This window comes from Calliopsis andreniformis, chromosome 9 (assembly GCF_051401765.1).
Source record: "Calliopsis andreniformis isolate RMS-2024a chromosome 9, iyCalAndr_principal, whole genome shotgun sequence".
In the NCBI taxonomy this organism is placed as follows: domain Eukaryota; kingdom Metazoa; phylum Arthropoda; class Insecta; order Hymenoptera; family Andrenidae; genus Calliopsis; species Calliopsis andreniformis.
In genome coordinates, this window is record NC_135070.1 from 1,832,705 (window position 1) to 1,851,656 (window position 18,952).

General features: G+C 31.6%; 1 protein-coding gene across 1 annotated transcript; it reads right to left on the reverse strand.

The window, feature by feature from the left end:
• Positions 1-3,566: 3,566 nt before the first annotated feature.
• LOC143183559 (uncharacterized) lies at positions 3,567-17,389 on the reverse strand. The gene is made up of 4 exons (XM_076385125.1): positions 17,089-17,389; positions 8,002-8,291; positions 5,092-5,283; positions 3,567-4,587 (listed from the first exon to the last, which is right to left on the reverse strand). The coding sequence occupies exons 1-4, from the start codon at positions 17,387-17,389 to the stop codon at positions 4,546-4,548; spliced, it is 825 nt and encodes a 274-aa protein (XP_076241240.1). The 3' UTR covers positions 3,567-4,545.
• Between the last annotated feature and the right edge of the window lie 1,563 nt (positions 17,390-18,952).

The following is an 18,952-nucleotide window of genomic DNA, read 5'->3' on the forward strand; positions in this document are numbered from 1 at the left end:
AGTTATGACATCGTTTGTCAAGAATACATTTTTAGTAAAACTCGGCAAGTTCGCCCCATCACCAGTAAATGTATATTACTGTATGTCGTGTAAACGATTCTGGCGCGCATGTGCCAACATCGATTATCTTTTGCATTACAGCGTTCCTCATATGTATATTTCATCTTCAAAAAGATGACGAGTGCAACTCTGAACGGAGTAAAGACATTTTGAATGATACAAGAATGTACTTTATGATCATTGATTCATTAATCAACTACCTTAAAGTCGAAACGATTATTTTTAGTAAGCACTGACGAATTTACGGATATGCGATGGAGGCGTTTGCCTCGGTCTCTGTAAGGCAGAAGCTCCCACAAAACAATAAAAATGTGTATATAGTATTCAATCGAAAATTCCATCTGTACAACTAAAAAGAATAATATTAGAAACGGCTATCCAAAATTTGAAGTAAATCGAGCGAGAATTCACTAAGTTATTGATCCGCTCAGTTTGAAAAATATAGCTTTGAGAAAAACGCATTTAGCACTTAAAATTCTCATGATAAAAGTTCCAATACGTGAACGTTTAAGATTTTAAATGTCCCAGTAAGTGGACAACCGAAAAATCTCGACACATATCCCGACACTTTATTTGTGTCGTATTCATTGAATATACTATTTTATGATAATATTTTTTGATCATTTTTTAATCAGTAGTACTAGCTTTTTATTAGCATTTAAGTTTAAACTTAAATAAAACTAGGGTTAGTGACCAGGTACCGAGATATGGTCGGGTTCTGCGATATTTACCTTACAGTTGTGGACAAAAGAAAGTTTAAAATTGATCTTTACATATTTATGTAGTCAGTAACGACTTCTATAATAGATATTTTACTTTTTATTGATAAAATTTGTCCATTCTGGGGTATTTCTATATAAATATACATAAATATTCAATAAGTTTGTTTTGTAAAAGTATTTAGAATGTTTCTTTATTTTCCTTGATTTTTAAGTTTTCTTTTGTCCGCATCTGTAGCTTTTATATTGTCACTATTATATTTAGATATTATATTTTATCCCCATTATTAAACGGATCTACCTTGAAAGCAGTCAACCGATATTGTTATTGTGACATTGTAATGATTAATTTAGACTTGAAGTACCTCCGCATTTAACGTGTTAAGGTTTTTGGCGGCCCCTATTGAAGATGTACTGTGCTACTGGTGGTAAATATAAATATATTCTAATGTTATGTCAATTCAATCTCAGATATTTACAGTCGATAGTATAATTTAGGTAGGCGATTTTTCGTTTATTGTTGTGCTAACAAATATTCAAACTAAGATTATTCAAACTTGTTACTGTTTTTTTCGCCAATTATACTCAATTAACAAATTTTCTATAATAACACCTGTCATTTAAATATTTTGGCGCTAACAGTAGTACTGCTTCTATGTTATTTATGGTATAATTAAAAAAAAAGAATAATTTATCATTGAAAAATTGAGTTTGAAAATCGGTCTTTTCATAGGATTATTCAATTCGAATGCTTATTTTTTCAGAGAGACTTGAAATCGCTTCAGGATCGTAATTTCGATAGCAGTCAATCTTGTATCACTCATTATAGCATAATGTGAACAAATTCTTCGAGATAAATCAAAACGTCGTTTCTCCGTGGAATTTACTCGTTCTATGAAATCAAGGGTAGTTCGGCTTGTATCAAAGTTGCACATTGACAATTATTAAAACAAGCGTCCTATTCTTTATCCCCGTTTTTCTCCACTCAGCAGGGCCAAGATCCATTTTAAATTGTCATCGACATGATTGAAAATAGCGCTGTTAAGCTTACGCATCTGAAAGATATTTACTTTGCATGGTATTAAGAAAAGAATTCAGAATTTTTAAAACAGGCAGTATTCACTATGTATACAGGCTATCCCAAAAATATGGGACGCCTGAAACATACATATTCTTTATGCAAATAAAAATCCAAAAGTCTCTTACTATTTTGCAAGTTAAGGTTTTTGTTTCCGAAATATTAGCAGCTAAAAATTGAAGGTCTGACTTCCGGACCTGTGCAATTCGAACTACTATTAGCTGAGCGAGTGGCTAAATTTTCACGCACACACAGATTAATTTTGTGCTCCACGGCGTGCAATTGCCAGTCGTCATTGCTAGAAAATTTTTCTCTACGAAAAAGAGACATTTATTCAGTGGCGGATTATATATATGTAAGTACTTTTATATGGGACACATATAGTACATAGAGCGCATAAGACGCGCGCCTAGGTCTTCGAGGGTGACCCTGAAGGGGGAGTCAAAATTGGCAAAAGATGTATTTCTTGCTAACATAATTGAAAATTTGGACTATAAAAATATCAGATATCAACAATTTTTAAAACGAAAATGTAGAAAAACTGTTATATAAATTAATTACATTCTCTAATGAAATAAATACATTTTTTAAAATATAACGTTTTAATAACAGTATTAATTACTCTTCGTTTTAAAATAAAATAAAACCTTTTTTGTTAAAAAGGTAGTTCTCTTTGTCACAATATTAGGAGTACCAATTTTATATTGCATCAGAGGTTCCAGTATACCTTAATTCGCCACTGCATTTATTTGTCAGACTTTAGACCTTTCTGCCATCGAGGACTAACGATGAATTGGCCATAAAACGTTCAGATCGATCGATCAGATGCCGGGATAGCTCTACCCAAAGGTATCCATGTACAGTTTCATTGCCGTTCAATGATTCAAGGCTTGTAGCAAAATAAAGTCTCTTTGTAGCTTGTTACGCTTACAGAAGTTTATACACATTTTTATTTGACCGATCCGGACGTTTTAATGTCAATTCGTTATTAATTCTAGATGACAGAAAGGCTTAATAGACATTTCCATATTAGCGGACATTCTGTATAATCTGCAACATCTAATAACGTTTCTTAGGAGTTTTTTGTAACATTGACACTTAATATGCATTTTCCCTTTGGCAGAATTCTTTCTGCAGCAAAGAGAATACAAGCAAACAAAGGATATACACAATGGAGGAATTGGATTAAGGTAACTGACCCATTCAAAGAATATTTACCGACGACGAGTTTTTCAGAGATTTGAATTTTTTAAATTATTTTGCATTAGGATTTGTAAAGAATTGATTATTAGCTATTTCTCTACATTTTGTAGTTTGTTTTTCAGCACAAAATTGTAAAAAAATTAAATAATTAAAATCAAACAAAATACTTGTCGCATTTATCGGACATCATGAATTTCTGGTAACAAGTTACATATTCCTTTTTTCATAATACACAAACTTAATACTTTAAAATTTTTATTTTATTAGTCTCTGGTCATTCATTGTTTCCTATAATTAGCATTTTTAATAACAAAATGGATAAATTAAACTGTTTCGCGAAATAATATTTTCCATATTTTAAACAAAAGTTACTGCAATGTTTTTCATTTACACTTGTAAAAAAAATTTTAATTTTATATAAAAAAATATAGTAATTTAATTAATGCATGATTCTTTTTTAATTTTTAAGAAATGTATTCCTTATTCGGTAATTGAGTCAATTACCTTATTGCTATTTAAATAGTGTAAATGCAATGTATTAATTTTGTAAGTGTGAAGTACAAGTTAAGAGTATTGTCTGTTTGAACTGCGTGGCACCGGAAGTCAATGTTTCAATTTTCATCTGCTAATATCTCAGAAACGAAGTCTCAATTTGCAAAATGGTAGAAAACTTTTCAATTTTTATTTGCATAAAAAATATCGATGTTTCGGAGCGTTTCATATTTTTTATGTAAAAGTTCTTCATGAATATGATTGAAAAATCATCCCTATTAGAGTTAGAGTTTCGGTAACACAATTATAGAAATAAAGGATTATCATTGACATTTTCATTTCAATATTCGTTCAAGATGTGATTTCGTACTTACATCCCCCTTTATTTTTATTCTCAAGATAAAATATTGGGGAGAGCTAGTTTGACGAATCTTGATCCATAAATATCAATGTGAAAGATAATTCCTTATATTCGCAATGCATAGTTCAAAGAACATTTCGAAAGGGTCGATTATTCAATCAGTATTTCTATTTACTCAACTTATCGATCACTGTCCTCAATGTAAATTCCGAATTCTTTTCTTAGCATTTCATATGCGGATGTGTTGCAACGAAATATTAACACGGTCGAAACCTGTGCAACACTCCTGACAAACAAATTAAGAAAATATAGATACTCTATAGTGTTCCCACGCGTGGATTCTGTTGCTCCTTTATGCTTTGTCATAAATTTCGACTGGACTGACTCGATGTCGGAACTAAAATTAGCTGAATAAAGAATGGGGACCCTGGACTTTACCGAACGCATTTTAACGTAATATTTTAGAGAAATATATTTACGCGTAGACATTTCAAGGTGCCTTCTAAATTCCAGGAAACGTCAATGCGTATTTTCCGCAAGCCTGTCGCACGTGAATGTATCAAAGGACCTGGATATATCAGCGTTTAGGGTCTTTTCCAAGTAGCAAGACAATAAGAAAGCTCATGGAAAATTTAACGCAACGCATATTCTCGGGTATTTGGAGGTCCGCTTCTCTGAAAAAGTATAGACATTTCTTTTCCTTTGCATTGAAGAATAAGGTGAGGGTAATGCATTTGATAAGCTCTAATGTGATGTTTTATAAGGTCCACGCGTCATGTCGTGACAGACATAATAAAAATATCATTGTACATACAAAGTATCTCAGGATAAGTAATTCAACTGAAAATGTAGGATCTAGATAACGCTGTAAGATACAATAAGAAATAAAAAAGAAAAGAGTTAAATGTATATTTGTTGTAGATTGAAGCAATAAAAGAAGACACAGAGTAATTAATGGACAGTCAGAACAATACATATGTTTACTTGAAAAGTGTAGAGATTAAAATACTATCGCTATAGTTCAGCTCAAAGTCAGAAAGGAAGATAGAACATTAAAGCAAGATTGCTGAATAAAAGTTTTCTAGCAATATTAACTTTTGTTAGATGGATTTTTCATGTTAAGCACAGCGAATTGTAATCCGTAAAAAATGATAAAGTTCTTGTAGGTTTTTACTTACTGTCCATGCTTGACCAATATTTGGCATGTTTGACTGATATCGTCCTTGGTTAAATTCGTAATCAATTTTTGTTGGAATTCGCAGTGGCGGTTTTAACAATTGCTTCCGGGAGTACATATTTAGATACTCGTCATCTGTTGTATCTTTAAAAGGGTACCCTCTCCCTGCCATTTCTTCTGCTTTGCGATGCTCCTAAAAAATAAACACGATAGTAGTAGCAGTTAGCAAGGTAAATGTTTCAATACCCTGCTTAAGATGCTTAAAATGTCAAATGTTCCAGTAAGCGGACAACCTAAATGCGTGTCCGGACACTTGAATTGCATCCCAGTAGCTGAATATACTGTTTTATGATACTATTTTTTAATAGGTATATTAGAATTTAAGCTTAAAATGAAATAAAATAAACATTAGTGCTCAGGTACCAGGACGTAGTCAGTTACTAGCACATTTACCTTAAATTACAGGATGATTCTCTCGCTAAGAGATTCAAAGCAGCACCGTTGTGAAACATCGCAGCGGGAACGTCATGTGTATATAAAGGGTGTTTCAGAATTTGTGTTACAAGCAGAAAGATAGTAATTGCACATGAAAAAGTAAGTCCAAAATAAACATTACAATTTTTGGATATCGTATTTCATTTTCGAGAAAATTGAATTTAAAGTACTTATACAGTGGCCCGGCTTAATTGACTGGAATTCTATTCGATAGTTGGCCGTGACTATCCCCAGCAGATCTTGGCTTTGGAACTGGCTTCGCCAAATGTCTCCGGCGTTAGGTATTTAAAATAAACAAATATAGCCTCCGTAACCGAGACCCTTTATTATTGCTTTAGTTCGTGACGGATGTAGATATCTCACTCGCACTCATTCTTTATTACTCTATCTATATATCCATTCTGAAACAAGTGACTCGGAGAATGAAACCATTCAAGAATTTCTGGAAGTAGGCATGCTACAATAGATGGCTAAATCTGATCCCGAACCATGGAACAACTAACCCGGAACCACTGTACCGCGTCCCCGATGTATAGTGATTTCCTAAAAATGGCAGCCCTTAGGAGTGGCTCAGAAACGGTATTAATTCTTTGGAATCCTAGAGCAGCATTATCACAAAGGAAGGGTTGTGAGCTCTATGAATACTAAAACAATAAATGTTGTCAAATAACACAAATAACATTTGGTGGCTTTTATCGGAAGGATATTGTAGAGTACACCATTTAAGTGGGCCTCGCCTAAATCACTATATTTCGGGAATACATTATACAATTTCGGGTGCTTCAAATGCCTAAAACTGTATACTTCGGTATTGTATATTTCGGTATTTCCATCCTCAATTTAATTAATTTTTTTTCGTAAAGGAAGCATGATATTAAAAAATTTGATTCTATATTTTCATCACCACCTTTTCGCTTGAACCCAGTTTTAGGACATCCTACGTTTAAAGCGTTTGGAATAATAAGATACATGTTTACGTGAAAGTAAATCATGACAGTAAATGACTTTTGTTATCATGAAAACTAGATGTCGCGTTGTCATGACAGTGAATTTAACTGTCGCGACATTTACTTGTGTACTCAAACTTTTTTCTTTCATTTCCCATTTATTCTATTACTTTCAAAAATAATTTCGCCAACAATGCGGACAATAGCTAGAGTGACTTCAGTTGACGCCATGATCGAAAGTAATTAACTGTCGTGATATTAAATTCTGTGAGCCACAAAAAACTGTCACGTTGTCGTACAGTATCATACCAATGAAAGTTATGAATTTTACTGTTCATACTTTTAGTATTATAGTTAATACTTTTTTGCGTGATACTAAATCGTGACATATATTCATGACAGCGAGTTGACACTCACATGACTGTGACAGTGAAACTTAATGTTATTACATTGTTATATAGTGTCATGATAACAAAAGTCATGATTTTGTACTGTCTCGTAAAAACATTTTAAGGGTGAACTCGACAAAGGCACGTTTAGCGAAAAATGTGTTGTAAGTATTTTCTATAAATGCAAATTCAGCGAAAAGTCGTTATTAGTACCCCCTTTTTTCGTTTTTCCCCCTTAAGTCATAGTAAAGATTTATCAATAGATCATACAGTACGAGTAAAAAGTGAGTATATCTCATGAAAAATATATACACAGATGAGTGTATTTAACAAATCTTACACATATGTATATAAATATCTTGTACTATACGTAATGCTATCTAGATATTAGATAAGATGCCATACACAAAAAGTATACAAACTTCATTTCTACAACGTGTATACTCACTTTTGACTCTTAGCGTACATACCAGCATGGCGTTCAGTATGCGATGTTTTTACAACAACACTGTCTTTGAGTCCCCTAGCGAGGGGATCACCCTGTACTGAAAATAGGGAACTTATGAAAATAAGAATAGGTATTCCGCTAACTATACAAACAAACCCCTGAATAGGCCTGTATTAGATACTGGTATTCAGAAATTGAAACACATCACAAATTTGAAGATCTTTAAAAACTTTAAAGATTAAAGTATACAGGGCGTCCCAGAACTGGTACTAATATCAGAAAACTGATGATTCTATGTACATGAAAAAGTAAGCCGAAGGTATAGAATAAACTCTTTTGATATCGATTTTCATTTTCTGGAAAATTGAATTTAATTTATGTACACTCGAGTCTAAGTACACGGAAGTATAGTTTTGTTCTATTTACAAAAAATTTTATTTTCTCATGTAGAATTATTACCTGTCTACTTGTACCATCAATTCTGGGACATTCTGTACAATGGATGAAACTAACATTGTCAAACTAATAACAAGCTTTAAAGAAATTAATCCTCTAATTTTTTGAAACAATAAGTACTAAACGCTCATTGAATTAAAAATTTCGTTTTATAAGATTAACGTATTTTCATAAACCTGTAGCTCGCGAGCACGCTCGGCACGAAGTAGCTCCTTCAAATGCTCGAAACTGCCAGCCTGGGAGACTTGAAACAAAGGAGCAGAGCCACCAGTACGGGCGGTGGATAACCGATGTCTCGACGAAGTTGTGTAAGGCTTAACAGTTCCATAAAAGTATGTTTTGTCAAACGGCCGCAGAGAATGTCGCATCCCATTTCGTAATATACTTCCAGCTGGTGCTTTGTGTATCATCCTTCCATAAATCGGGGCACCTCCGGCGCGATTGCTGGCTTTCCCTATAAATTTCCCTATGAACGGCGATTGGCTTTAGTTTTCATTTTATGGTAATCCACGAAAAGCGAAGACGCCAATGAAAAATAACAACTACTTTTATAACAATACATACTCGGTGTGGCATGATTTTAAAGTCTCCCAGTTTAGTATACGTAATTACTTACTTTGTAATGATTTTTATTTTATTTAAAAAATTCAATTCGCAGTATTACTTTATTGTAAGCTCGTTACTACATTTAATGTATCTCTGAATAATTGTTCAGAGTGAATGAATTTTGCTTTCATGTGCTTTCATGATCAATTGATCTTAAAGAAAATAAGGGACCCAATTATGTCACCCTAAGCTATTTTAGTTAAAATAACAAATAGACTCTGTAAAATATTATATACAAAAATTAACATACAAGTAAAACCCTAATTTATTTCGAAGAAAAGATATTATTCATCTTTTTTCATTGATTTTTCGAAAGTACTTCCTTAATAGTAATGAAAGAGAAAATAAGGCTCGAAAGAAAAGTCTATAATTATCGCATTTAAGCTACTAACATACATAATAGAATATAATGTTTTAGACAATCGAAGCGCCATGGAAAATACTACTATTGCAATTCAGCAATTGATTAAGTTTTTTTATTTAATATATGAGTGATAATAATTGAGTGACAATAATAGTTCTCGAGATACTGTTTTCGAATCAATTAATTTTAAAATAAAAGTAGAGATTTTGAGAATGACCGAAATTTTTGCTTGAAATAAACAGATTAAATAATCACAAGTACTTAGTAAGAAAAATGGAATAATATTAGAGCTCATCCTTAAAGTGACAGTAATTGGGTCTTTTAGCTTGCACATCTTCTCTTTGACGGTAAGTCATGAGCTTATAAGTAGTATATTATCAGTAAAATTGAAATTTAATGAATTTTCGTTAATATAGTCTTATCTTTCAAGTCACTATATCATCTTTAGCAAACTTAGAAGTATTCTATTTTGTGCAGGCCTTTATCAATCCTTGTTGCAAAGTTTAAATCAAAGGGCTTTCAGCGGCCGCTCGTAGCGTATATGTATCCACCAATAATTGGATTATGTGCCTTGTACATGTATGCCTTTTAGCTTGTTCAGCTCCTGAAGCAAACTATATCAAGCTAGACTTTGATTAAACACGTAAGGGGCGTGTAAACAAGACTTTTGCCTTCCCTTCTTTTAGTTTCCTATAATATTTCTTCTAATTTTACTAGCTATAGATTCATATCTTATTTAATGGATCATACCGACCAAAGTGATCCAATTTCATTCATCATGTACTCTTAACAAGTTTTGTTTGTTTGTAATTGTTTACCATTACATGTTAATACTCCAAAACCATAATTTTGTCAAAACCATTTTTAGTTTACACATAGTCACTGCATTTGTGCCATGGCGATCGCCATTTCTTGCAGTTGTAGGGTTTCGTGGAAATTGAAATATGTATCTCAATGTCTGTCAATCACAGGTGTATAGGACAAAACTAAGGCAACATTTATCTTTTGGAGGTCTTAGGCGCAATATCGTCGAGAGGTCTCAAAAAAACAAATCTATTTCAGTTAATTAAATTTATACACATTGTTATAATAACTTTAAAGAATATGAATATATTTTTTTCACATTTTTAGACCCTTGAAACGGGTTTCAAATTTGTAAAATAAAAATATTTTGATTCGTATTCGATTGAAATATTCTTTCGAAATATGAAAAAAATTTATTCAAACATGTACATTCTTCAAGATTAATAGAAGAAAAAACTGAATTTTGTATGTTTAATACTTTCGGAGATATAAATTAAAAGGTGAAGGCAGTTATTGTAAAAATCGACAAAAATTGAAAACTTTGGGGGCTTGTATTTCTTAAATAATTTCGAAATAATTAAAATGATGACGTAATCTCTTCTTAGTAGCACATGGATTACAGTATATTTTAACATCATCAAAATCCTGGACGTCGAGGTACAAATGTGATAGAGTTGACGTAGAATGGCCCCTACACGTTTGTAAGGAGAAACGTTTTACAATGTGGACCTATAGATCTTGATAATTAGACTGGTGTTTATGCATGATAAATATGCATATAATTTTTTACGCATTAAAATTTTATTTAAAGTTTTTTTTGCAATTCATTGTCCAGAAAAACACATTTTTGACCAGGTTTCACTACTTTACGTTTTTTGTATAAAAATATCCATTTGCACAAACAGATTATTGAAAAAGGTGGAAAGGACTGCTTTATAAATAATAACGAAAAAGGGACTACATATTAAATTTGAGACTGGAACAGCCAATTATTTAGTATCTGCACTATCGCAAAAAAAAAACGTACAATTAAGTTCAAGACTTCATTCCTTTTTATACAGTTTTCATTTAAATTCCTTATTTTTCCGATACTAAAACTACTAAGCTAGGTTCAAATTTTGATTATTGAAGTTACGTTTACGTTTACGCAAAAAATGTATAGAATAAGAATTGTAGTTTGTTATTTTTGAAACAAAAGTATTTTGTCCTACTTGTCTGTGATTGACGGACATTAACTTCTCTTGAGATATTTCTTTCGCTTGCTGCATAAACATACGTTTAAGGGTAAGCAATTTCAAAAACGCAAAATCTTTTAAGAATAGTTTAGCATCGATAATGGACTATTTTACTTGAAATGACCCCAAGGACATCTAATAACGATACTTATCAAAATTCCAGACTTATTTAAATGTGCTTATTTTGTAATTCATAGATTACTTTATGTAAATCAGAATACGATTTCAGTACATTCCTTCATAACAAAAGAAAAAAGAATGGAACCAGAACTATGTCAAAAATTATTACTTTCCTTATTTTTAATCTACAGCTATTCTGTTTTTTGTACTTTTTGTTTGCTCTTAATCCTTAACTAGTGATACGCCTCATATATTATTATTGCTCTGACTTAAATATCAAAGCCTTTATAATGAAAGTTCAAAATACATGTTATATTTTATGTTCACATTCCAATTAACATTATATTAATTTTAAAAATATTTAATATGAATAGGTTTTAATCAATGTCTATGTGTCTTAAAATTGGGTGTTCGTAGTTAAGAGTTAACGGCCCAGAACGATAAAAGTAAATCCTTTTTAAAACCAATATTTTTTTCGTAATCAAAAAATTATGCAGTTCAGATTCAAGAAAGAGATTCAAAGTCTATTCAATGATACTAGGTAAACGTAAAATCCATTTTTTGTATTACATTTTTGGAAATGCTATCCTTTTTGAATAAAATGCTGTTTGATTCATACAAAAATTCGCAAAATTGTTGATTCGGCAGCTGAAAACTAAATTAGCCAACTATAAACACAAACCTACGGTTTCCAGTGGAATACAAAAAGTCATATTACCGATTTACAATAATTTCTTCAATGAAGAACTTCGATGAACTTGTCGATGAACCGTTCCTTTGCCAATTTAAATGAACTTGAAATATATCGTTAAGGATAACATTTTGAGTAATTTCTCCTTTTACATACAGGGTGTAACAAATATAACCTTCGATATTTTAAGGTATAGTAGAAGATTTAAATTGAAGCATAAAATGTCCTATGATAATATGAATTACCTTCATTTTGCAATAATAATGTCTTAAAGTTAACATATCTACATTATAAACTAACAATCAGACTATTATCTAATTTTACGGATATATTGAAAAGCAGAAATAGAGAAAAACAGTCTTGCTACTATATGTTGTATTTTTTACGGTTTAAATTTTATAAAGCTTTAAAAATCCGAAATGTTGATAGAAAATAGATCTTTAATTTTCAAAGCTTTGTAAAAGATAAACCGTAAGAGATACAACTAAGTATATTAAGATTTTTTTATTCTACTTGTGTACCCCAAAGTATCTGCAAAATTACAGAATTCTCTGATTGTTAATTTAGAATATAGATATGTAAATTTTAAGACATTATTATTGCAAAATGAAGGCAGATCAGACACTATCTCATAGGATATTTTGAGCTCCAATTTGGATCTTCCAATACCCCTTAAAATATCGAAGGTTATATTTGTTACACTCTGTATGTGACCGCCGGTTTTAGTTTTTGAGTAATAGTGAAAACATACAGAAAAAAAAACTATTAGGTGTATGGTCACTGGCTAATGTATGTAGGATGTTGAGTGCGTGATTACCATTGGGTGGTGCGTGAGGGGATTTACAATGCGTAGTTAACCTTTGATGCATTCTACGTACCCCATATCCTCACATACACCATTCAATGGTAATAACTACGCACCCAACAAAATCTCCTGGAAAATAATCCTATTTGTTTAAAACCGTTGTGTATTGTTTAAATTTAATACTCTGCTTCTTTTCGAAGTTATTGAAATCTGAGTCCAGTATTGAAAATATTATTGCATATACATAATTTGAAAATTAAGACCAACTGCTGCATATGGGTAACTATAAATTTCACAATAGAAAATTTTTTCAAAGGCTGATACAGATAACAAAACGTCTTGTGTTATTATTTTCATTGAAATAAATTAAAGTTTCAATACATATTATTTATAAACAAACAAAATTACAAATTGTCTTTTTTGGGAGAGATGTCTCACTTCCGAGAAAGGGCCGCATATCGAAAAGTTTCTAATTTTCAATTTAAATTTGGTAATTTCAACATTTTATTTCAAAAATTTGAAAAGCAGAGTAATTGCAATTTCTTCTGATATTTTTCTTTTTTTAAAATAATATTTTCGGGAGACGTCAAAACTTTTGTCGATTTTTTCCTGCCTGTAGAATTAAGCAAGAAGGAGGATAATTTCATGGAGGCGTTTTAAGGGTGAGATAGATATTTTCAGACACTTGTTTTCATTTTAAACATTAAACAGCCAATGTGGCTTCTATTGAAACCATCATATCTATTCCAACTAAAAATGCGGCATCTTTTTTAAGTCTCCAGGATAAATATCACACTTTCCTACTTTTATGTGTTTTCTAGAAGATAATTTATTCCGACAAAGGAGCATTCTATAGAATACACTTAACACATTACAAAAGTTACATTATGAGGAAACTAAATTTTTAATTATTATGATAGTAGAAATAAACGTGAAGTATAATTAGAAAGATAATGTGCAATAGACATACCTCGAAAAATTGCAAAATATTAGAAAATAACAAAGAAAACCTGCTCTCGCTTAACTAACGTAACTAAAGGTACGTTTTCACGTGACAGAAAAGGTCATGACATTTACTATCATAACTGTAAAAGTTACGATTTACTATCACATGAAAACTGTCTTTCCTCAAACATCGACAATGCAGCATCTCTTCTGTAATTACTCTGAAGGAAAAAGATGCTTGAAATGTCGTCCTTAAGGGGGATAACTGTTTGAACTGCCGTAGAATATATGTATTTCCATTATTTTATTATAGCGACTTGATGTATTTTTTCCTTTTTATTTCGTTTTAACTATTTGAAAGCAGTTAAATTACTTCGTAAGAAATTGGGTTATATGAATGTATTTTTGAAAGTCGTATAGATTTTTCTGACTCTCCTTTTTTCTGAACGATGGCCCTGGAAACGCCTGTAGATCATATTGGAAATAAAAAAGAATTATGTTGTATTAACCATGTTAATAACTATCTGGTACTCAAGGGAATTTAATAAATTTTGTTAAATAAAAGACTAATGGGATGGTAAAGAAAAAGTTCGCTTATTTCAGAAGAAAGATCAACTTTCTTACTTTACAACTAAAAAACGAGGATTCATTAAAAAGAGCCTTCGTTAGTTGATGCGGGAGCTTATGATGAACTAGCATGTAAAATTTGAAGACGACCAATCCAACGTAGCCCGAATTATCAGAGCCTCCGTATTGAAAAATGTAGTTTCGGGAAAAATGCGTTTAAACTCCTTGGACTAACTGCTAGGCTGCTTGCATTGTTTCCTTCAAGACTCTATAACTTCGTTAATTCTTTAACATTATTCACGAGACTTTAAAATTTTCTTATAATGTCAGTTCATGTAAATGTATAAGAAAAAAAATAGATTTTTGAAACTTTCAAACGATTATCCTCCTTTAACAATATATTTCAAGCGCGTTCAAAACCGTGAGGGAGCAGTTTATCGACAGGTTCACCAAAACCTCAGACTACGAAATGTGTCGGTAGATTTACACAGAATGCTAATGAAAGCTATGCAGTTGCAATCAATATTTATCTACCGGTCGCTGTAATCAATGAGAGGTGTAAAGCATTGCTATTGTTCTTACGATTGAAGATATTAGGAATGAAAGAATTGGAGAAGCGCTTACACGACGCTGACATCAGCTTAAAAAATTATATCAAAGACAGCCGACTTCAAAGAAAAATTGATCAGCAGCGAAAAGCTCATGCTGAGGAGGCATTAGTAATTGTACTTTGAAATGTGTCAAAAGCTGACGTGTTTTTCCCAAATCCTTTTCTTCTCCTGGTTTCACGCTGATGACAAACGAACAAAGGTTCATATCGACGTCAAAAAATTACAAAATGTATAAAATATAGTATCATTCTTCACTGAACCTCCAGTATAGTCTATAAAATTCCAGTTTTACCCCAAAAGTGTCATAAGTCGCGGTTCTTTAATATTGCTTAAATAAAAGTTCTTTATTTATTCAAAAGTTATGTTTTAGTCATCAATTCAGTAATTTAAATTTGATTTTTTTACTTTTTTAATTCTTTACTGCAATGAAATAAAAAAGAAACGTTAAAATGTTCATCAGTGTATCATGCCCTTGACTAAATACAAGAATCTAAAACCAATTTTATTTCAATCAGTATAATAGCAATGGTAAAAAGATACATCTGAAAAGAAACATTTCTTTTCAACATTTTCGGCTGCCTAGTCTCTTTACGGTTTGTAACTTCTTCCATTTACAAGTCACAAATACACTACTGAAGGAAATACTCAACTTACAAATAATGCATATCTTTTATCGTTCTTTTTTTCATCAAATGCTAAGTTTGGTAATAGTATTGTCAATCCGTTTCAATTTTTTGCAACGGCACAAAATCAATATTGTTGATAATATACATGGAATTTGACGACAAGTGTCAGAAGTTTTAAGGGATAATGCTACGTGATATGATAAGACGAAAATGAAATTTGACAAAATTGCGTTTAGACCTTTATTTCCAAGTTATTAATTGTTCAGAAGACGCCTATGATACGTATGAAATGTGTCAGACTCGAGGCACATTCTATTGACCTGACAAATGCATGTTAGCAGTAGAATAAGTCTGTAGTGAGACACATTTCATGCATATTTCAACTGTTTTATTTAAACAATTAATAACTCCGAAACGAAGTTCCAAACACAATTTCGTCCTATTTTAGCATGTGGAATCATCATTTAAAATTTCTGATGCTTGTTATCGAACATCTTATACTTTTTTTACTCAGAAATCGACATTCTTTCATATTTTAGTATAAAAAATATAGTATTCCATTTAAAAAAACAAAATCGACCTTTAAATTTCCGAAACGTTTCCACCTATAAAAAATTAAATGTATCCCTTCGAACCACGCAACTTTTGTATGCAAAACTTTTTTTGGTACGCATATTTTGGAAGCTATGGAGGTGTGCAAGTTGCGTGAACTAACCATGCTAGTTCGGTGCAACAACGACACAACTGCAAATTTGCTGAGATAAATACTTTAATAGTCTCAGAAATGTCTAATATTCCCATTAGAGAAGTTGCATTATTTTCCAAACATTCCTGGTCATTAGATGACAATAACTTTACTATTGAAATATTAGTAAATTTCACCAATATCATTTATGACTAAAACAAAGTTAAAAGAGACTGAAAAATGCCAACAATTTTTTTATCCTGATATTATAGAACACATTTCCTTCATTATATAATTACAAATTTTACTAAATGGAATTGGTTTTCTTTTCCTGAAAAACCACTTGCATACAGTTATATAATTATTGTAGCAAACCGACGATACTATGTTAAGGTAAGTCTTAGTTAAACATCAAAGTTTAAGACTTCACTGAAATTTAGAATCTAATTTGAATTACAAGAAGCTTTAGTGCGGAATATGGAATCAATTTACCACATAGTTATCGAAAAACTATTAATAAAATTTGATGCATTTTAACTATATTTAAGAATCCTACCAAAATTGGCACGAAATTGTATCGTAATGTTATGAAATGAATGTATTTATTAATTTGTATAAAACTATCCTCAGAGTTTTTTCATAATTACTTATGAAAAAAGAGATTTACTATTTTCAAAAGCTCGTTAATTAAAGCTCAACACTAGTCAGTTAAATATTCTATTTTCGTATTACAATCATAATCATTTATGTCAACATTTAAGTTTTCTCAATAAATCTAAATAGTGTTAAAAATTATTACTATAATTTATATACTGTACTACGACTCCACTTTTACACTTATCGTTTATTAACGAATTCCCATTCGATTAGCATAGTTGGTTAAGAACTGCCTCAATTGTCAGTTTTGCCTTTTGTCAGGTGTCTTCAAGCTTCAAGACGTCAAGAGTGACTGAGAGAACTAAACGCTTATATGATATGATTCGTGCGACCATCGTTCGATTTAATACAACAAAAAAAAGCAACTGAACGCATTCTGTGAATATTGATTTCAGATACTGTCAATATCCCCGCCATTCGCAACACTGATGTTTGTATCACAAAAATCGAAATATTATCAATATTCAATCCTCATTTCTTTAATATCGAACGCACACGATCAATAATATTTGTAATACTTTTCAATATAGATGTTAAAGAATGTTACCTTGATAATTGGGAGTCAGCTTTGGACGTCCGCTGTACGGATTCCACATATCGTAAGGGAATCTGTCAGAATAAATGGAGTATCCTCTGGAGGACTTAGCGGCTCTGCTCTGTCGTTTCGTGTACCTCCACATTGCCCTCAGTTCTTCACATGTTGGCTCGTTCGGATCAGCGTGTTTCTCGATGAGATCGCCAGTGTTTCCCGATTGTCCTGGGATAGGATCGGTGTATCGTATACTGGCAACCAAGGGGCTGCTTGAGTACACCAAAACAAAGGCGGTCCATACGGCTACGGTACGCATTTTCTGAAATTCCAAAAAAGAACAAACCAAAAATGAGACTGAAAATCACTATCAATTTATTAATTTCATCGGTATTAATTCTTTCAGAATGTAATCTTTGCGCACAGAATGTTCCATTTAAGTCTATTATCTAAAATATTTTTCGTATTTTGATGCTATTAAGAAATGTTAAAAATGACACTGTTATTCCTCTGATTAAGGGATTTTTTATTAAGATAAGGACAAATTTTGATTTAGGCACTACTTTAATTCTTTTCTTTAAACTTTGTTGCATCTTTTACGCCGTATTTTGTTCTTATCAAACAATATTTCGGTAGGTTCATTCAGTCATGATTGCTTGAAAAGAACGAAATAAGAACAAATTGTTCGACACGCAACTACGAGACAATTTTGTTTAATAGTGATATAAACGCTCAATAGGGTCATACCTACCTTCACAAACAACTATGGCTGTAAAGTAAAGCAACATACAGTAAATGACCCAGTAGCCGACTATGTCCAAGTACCTAAAAACTATCCCTAATTTTAATTAATTTTAAGCTTAAATTTTAATGTACCTAATAAAAAAAGTAGTATCACGAAATAGTATATTCAGTTACTGAATTGCAATTCAGGTATTGAGACATGCATGTAAGGTTCTCCACTTACTGGATCATGTGATATCTTAAGTATCCGGATAGTGGGTCATTTACACACCTTAAGTGACACTTTAGAAAGAAGGAACTTTTTGTCTTAATTGAAGGTGCAAGGTAAAATTCATATTTTTAACATAAGCAGATTGAATTAAAAAACTTTTTCCTTTGGAAAAGTAAATATAAATAATAAAATGGAAGTCTATAAGACAGAATAAAAATGCAAAACTTTGAATCTTAATACAGTAGAACCTCAACTATCCAAATTAACTGAGACATACGGTGTTTGGATGGTCAAAGTTTTCAAGTAACAAAAAAACTCAGTTTTCGCAAGAAAGGAAATCATTCATTTTGAATTATTGTGCAACATATTTGTATTAAGAGGACCAAACAAAACTAAAATTGTTTTTATACGGCCTCTCTTCCTGTTCCTCAATCTTTCTCAGCTGCTAACTGAGCCATGCTTCTTAATATTTTTATTTCATCGGGCTTGTAAGTATAGTACAACAAGCTTTCGTTTCATCGATATTTCCATATAGGTAGTATAAAATTTACTAACAGATTGTAGTTTGCTAGTACTAACATAAGTAATAATTTAGGAATTCATGTACTTACGATAAAGACTTGTAATCTATGTTGATAACATAGAAAAAGAGAAAAAGCATTGTCAAATAAATATATGGAATATATTTCTCTTCCTTACTAGTTTAACAACATTCGATTATCCGAACAGTATGTTCCGTTAATTGATGCTCTGATAATCGAATTTACCGATAACCGAGATTCAGATAATCGATCGTTCCTTTAATTGGTATTCTGATAATCGAGGTTCTACTGTATTTCGAAAATAAAAATTTAATCTGCTTCACCGTACAACCACAGGACTACATACTAATTAGGATGGACTTTATTTTTTAATCAGCGAATTTTT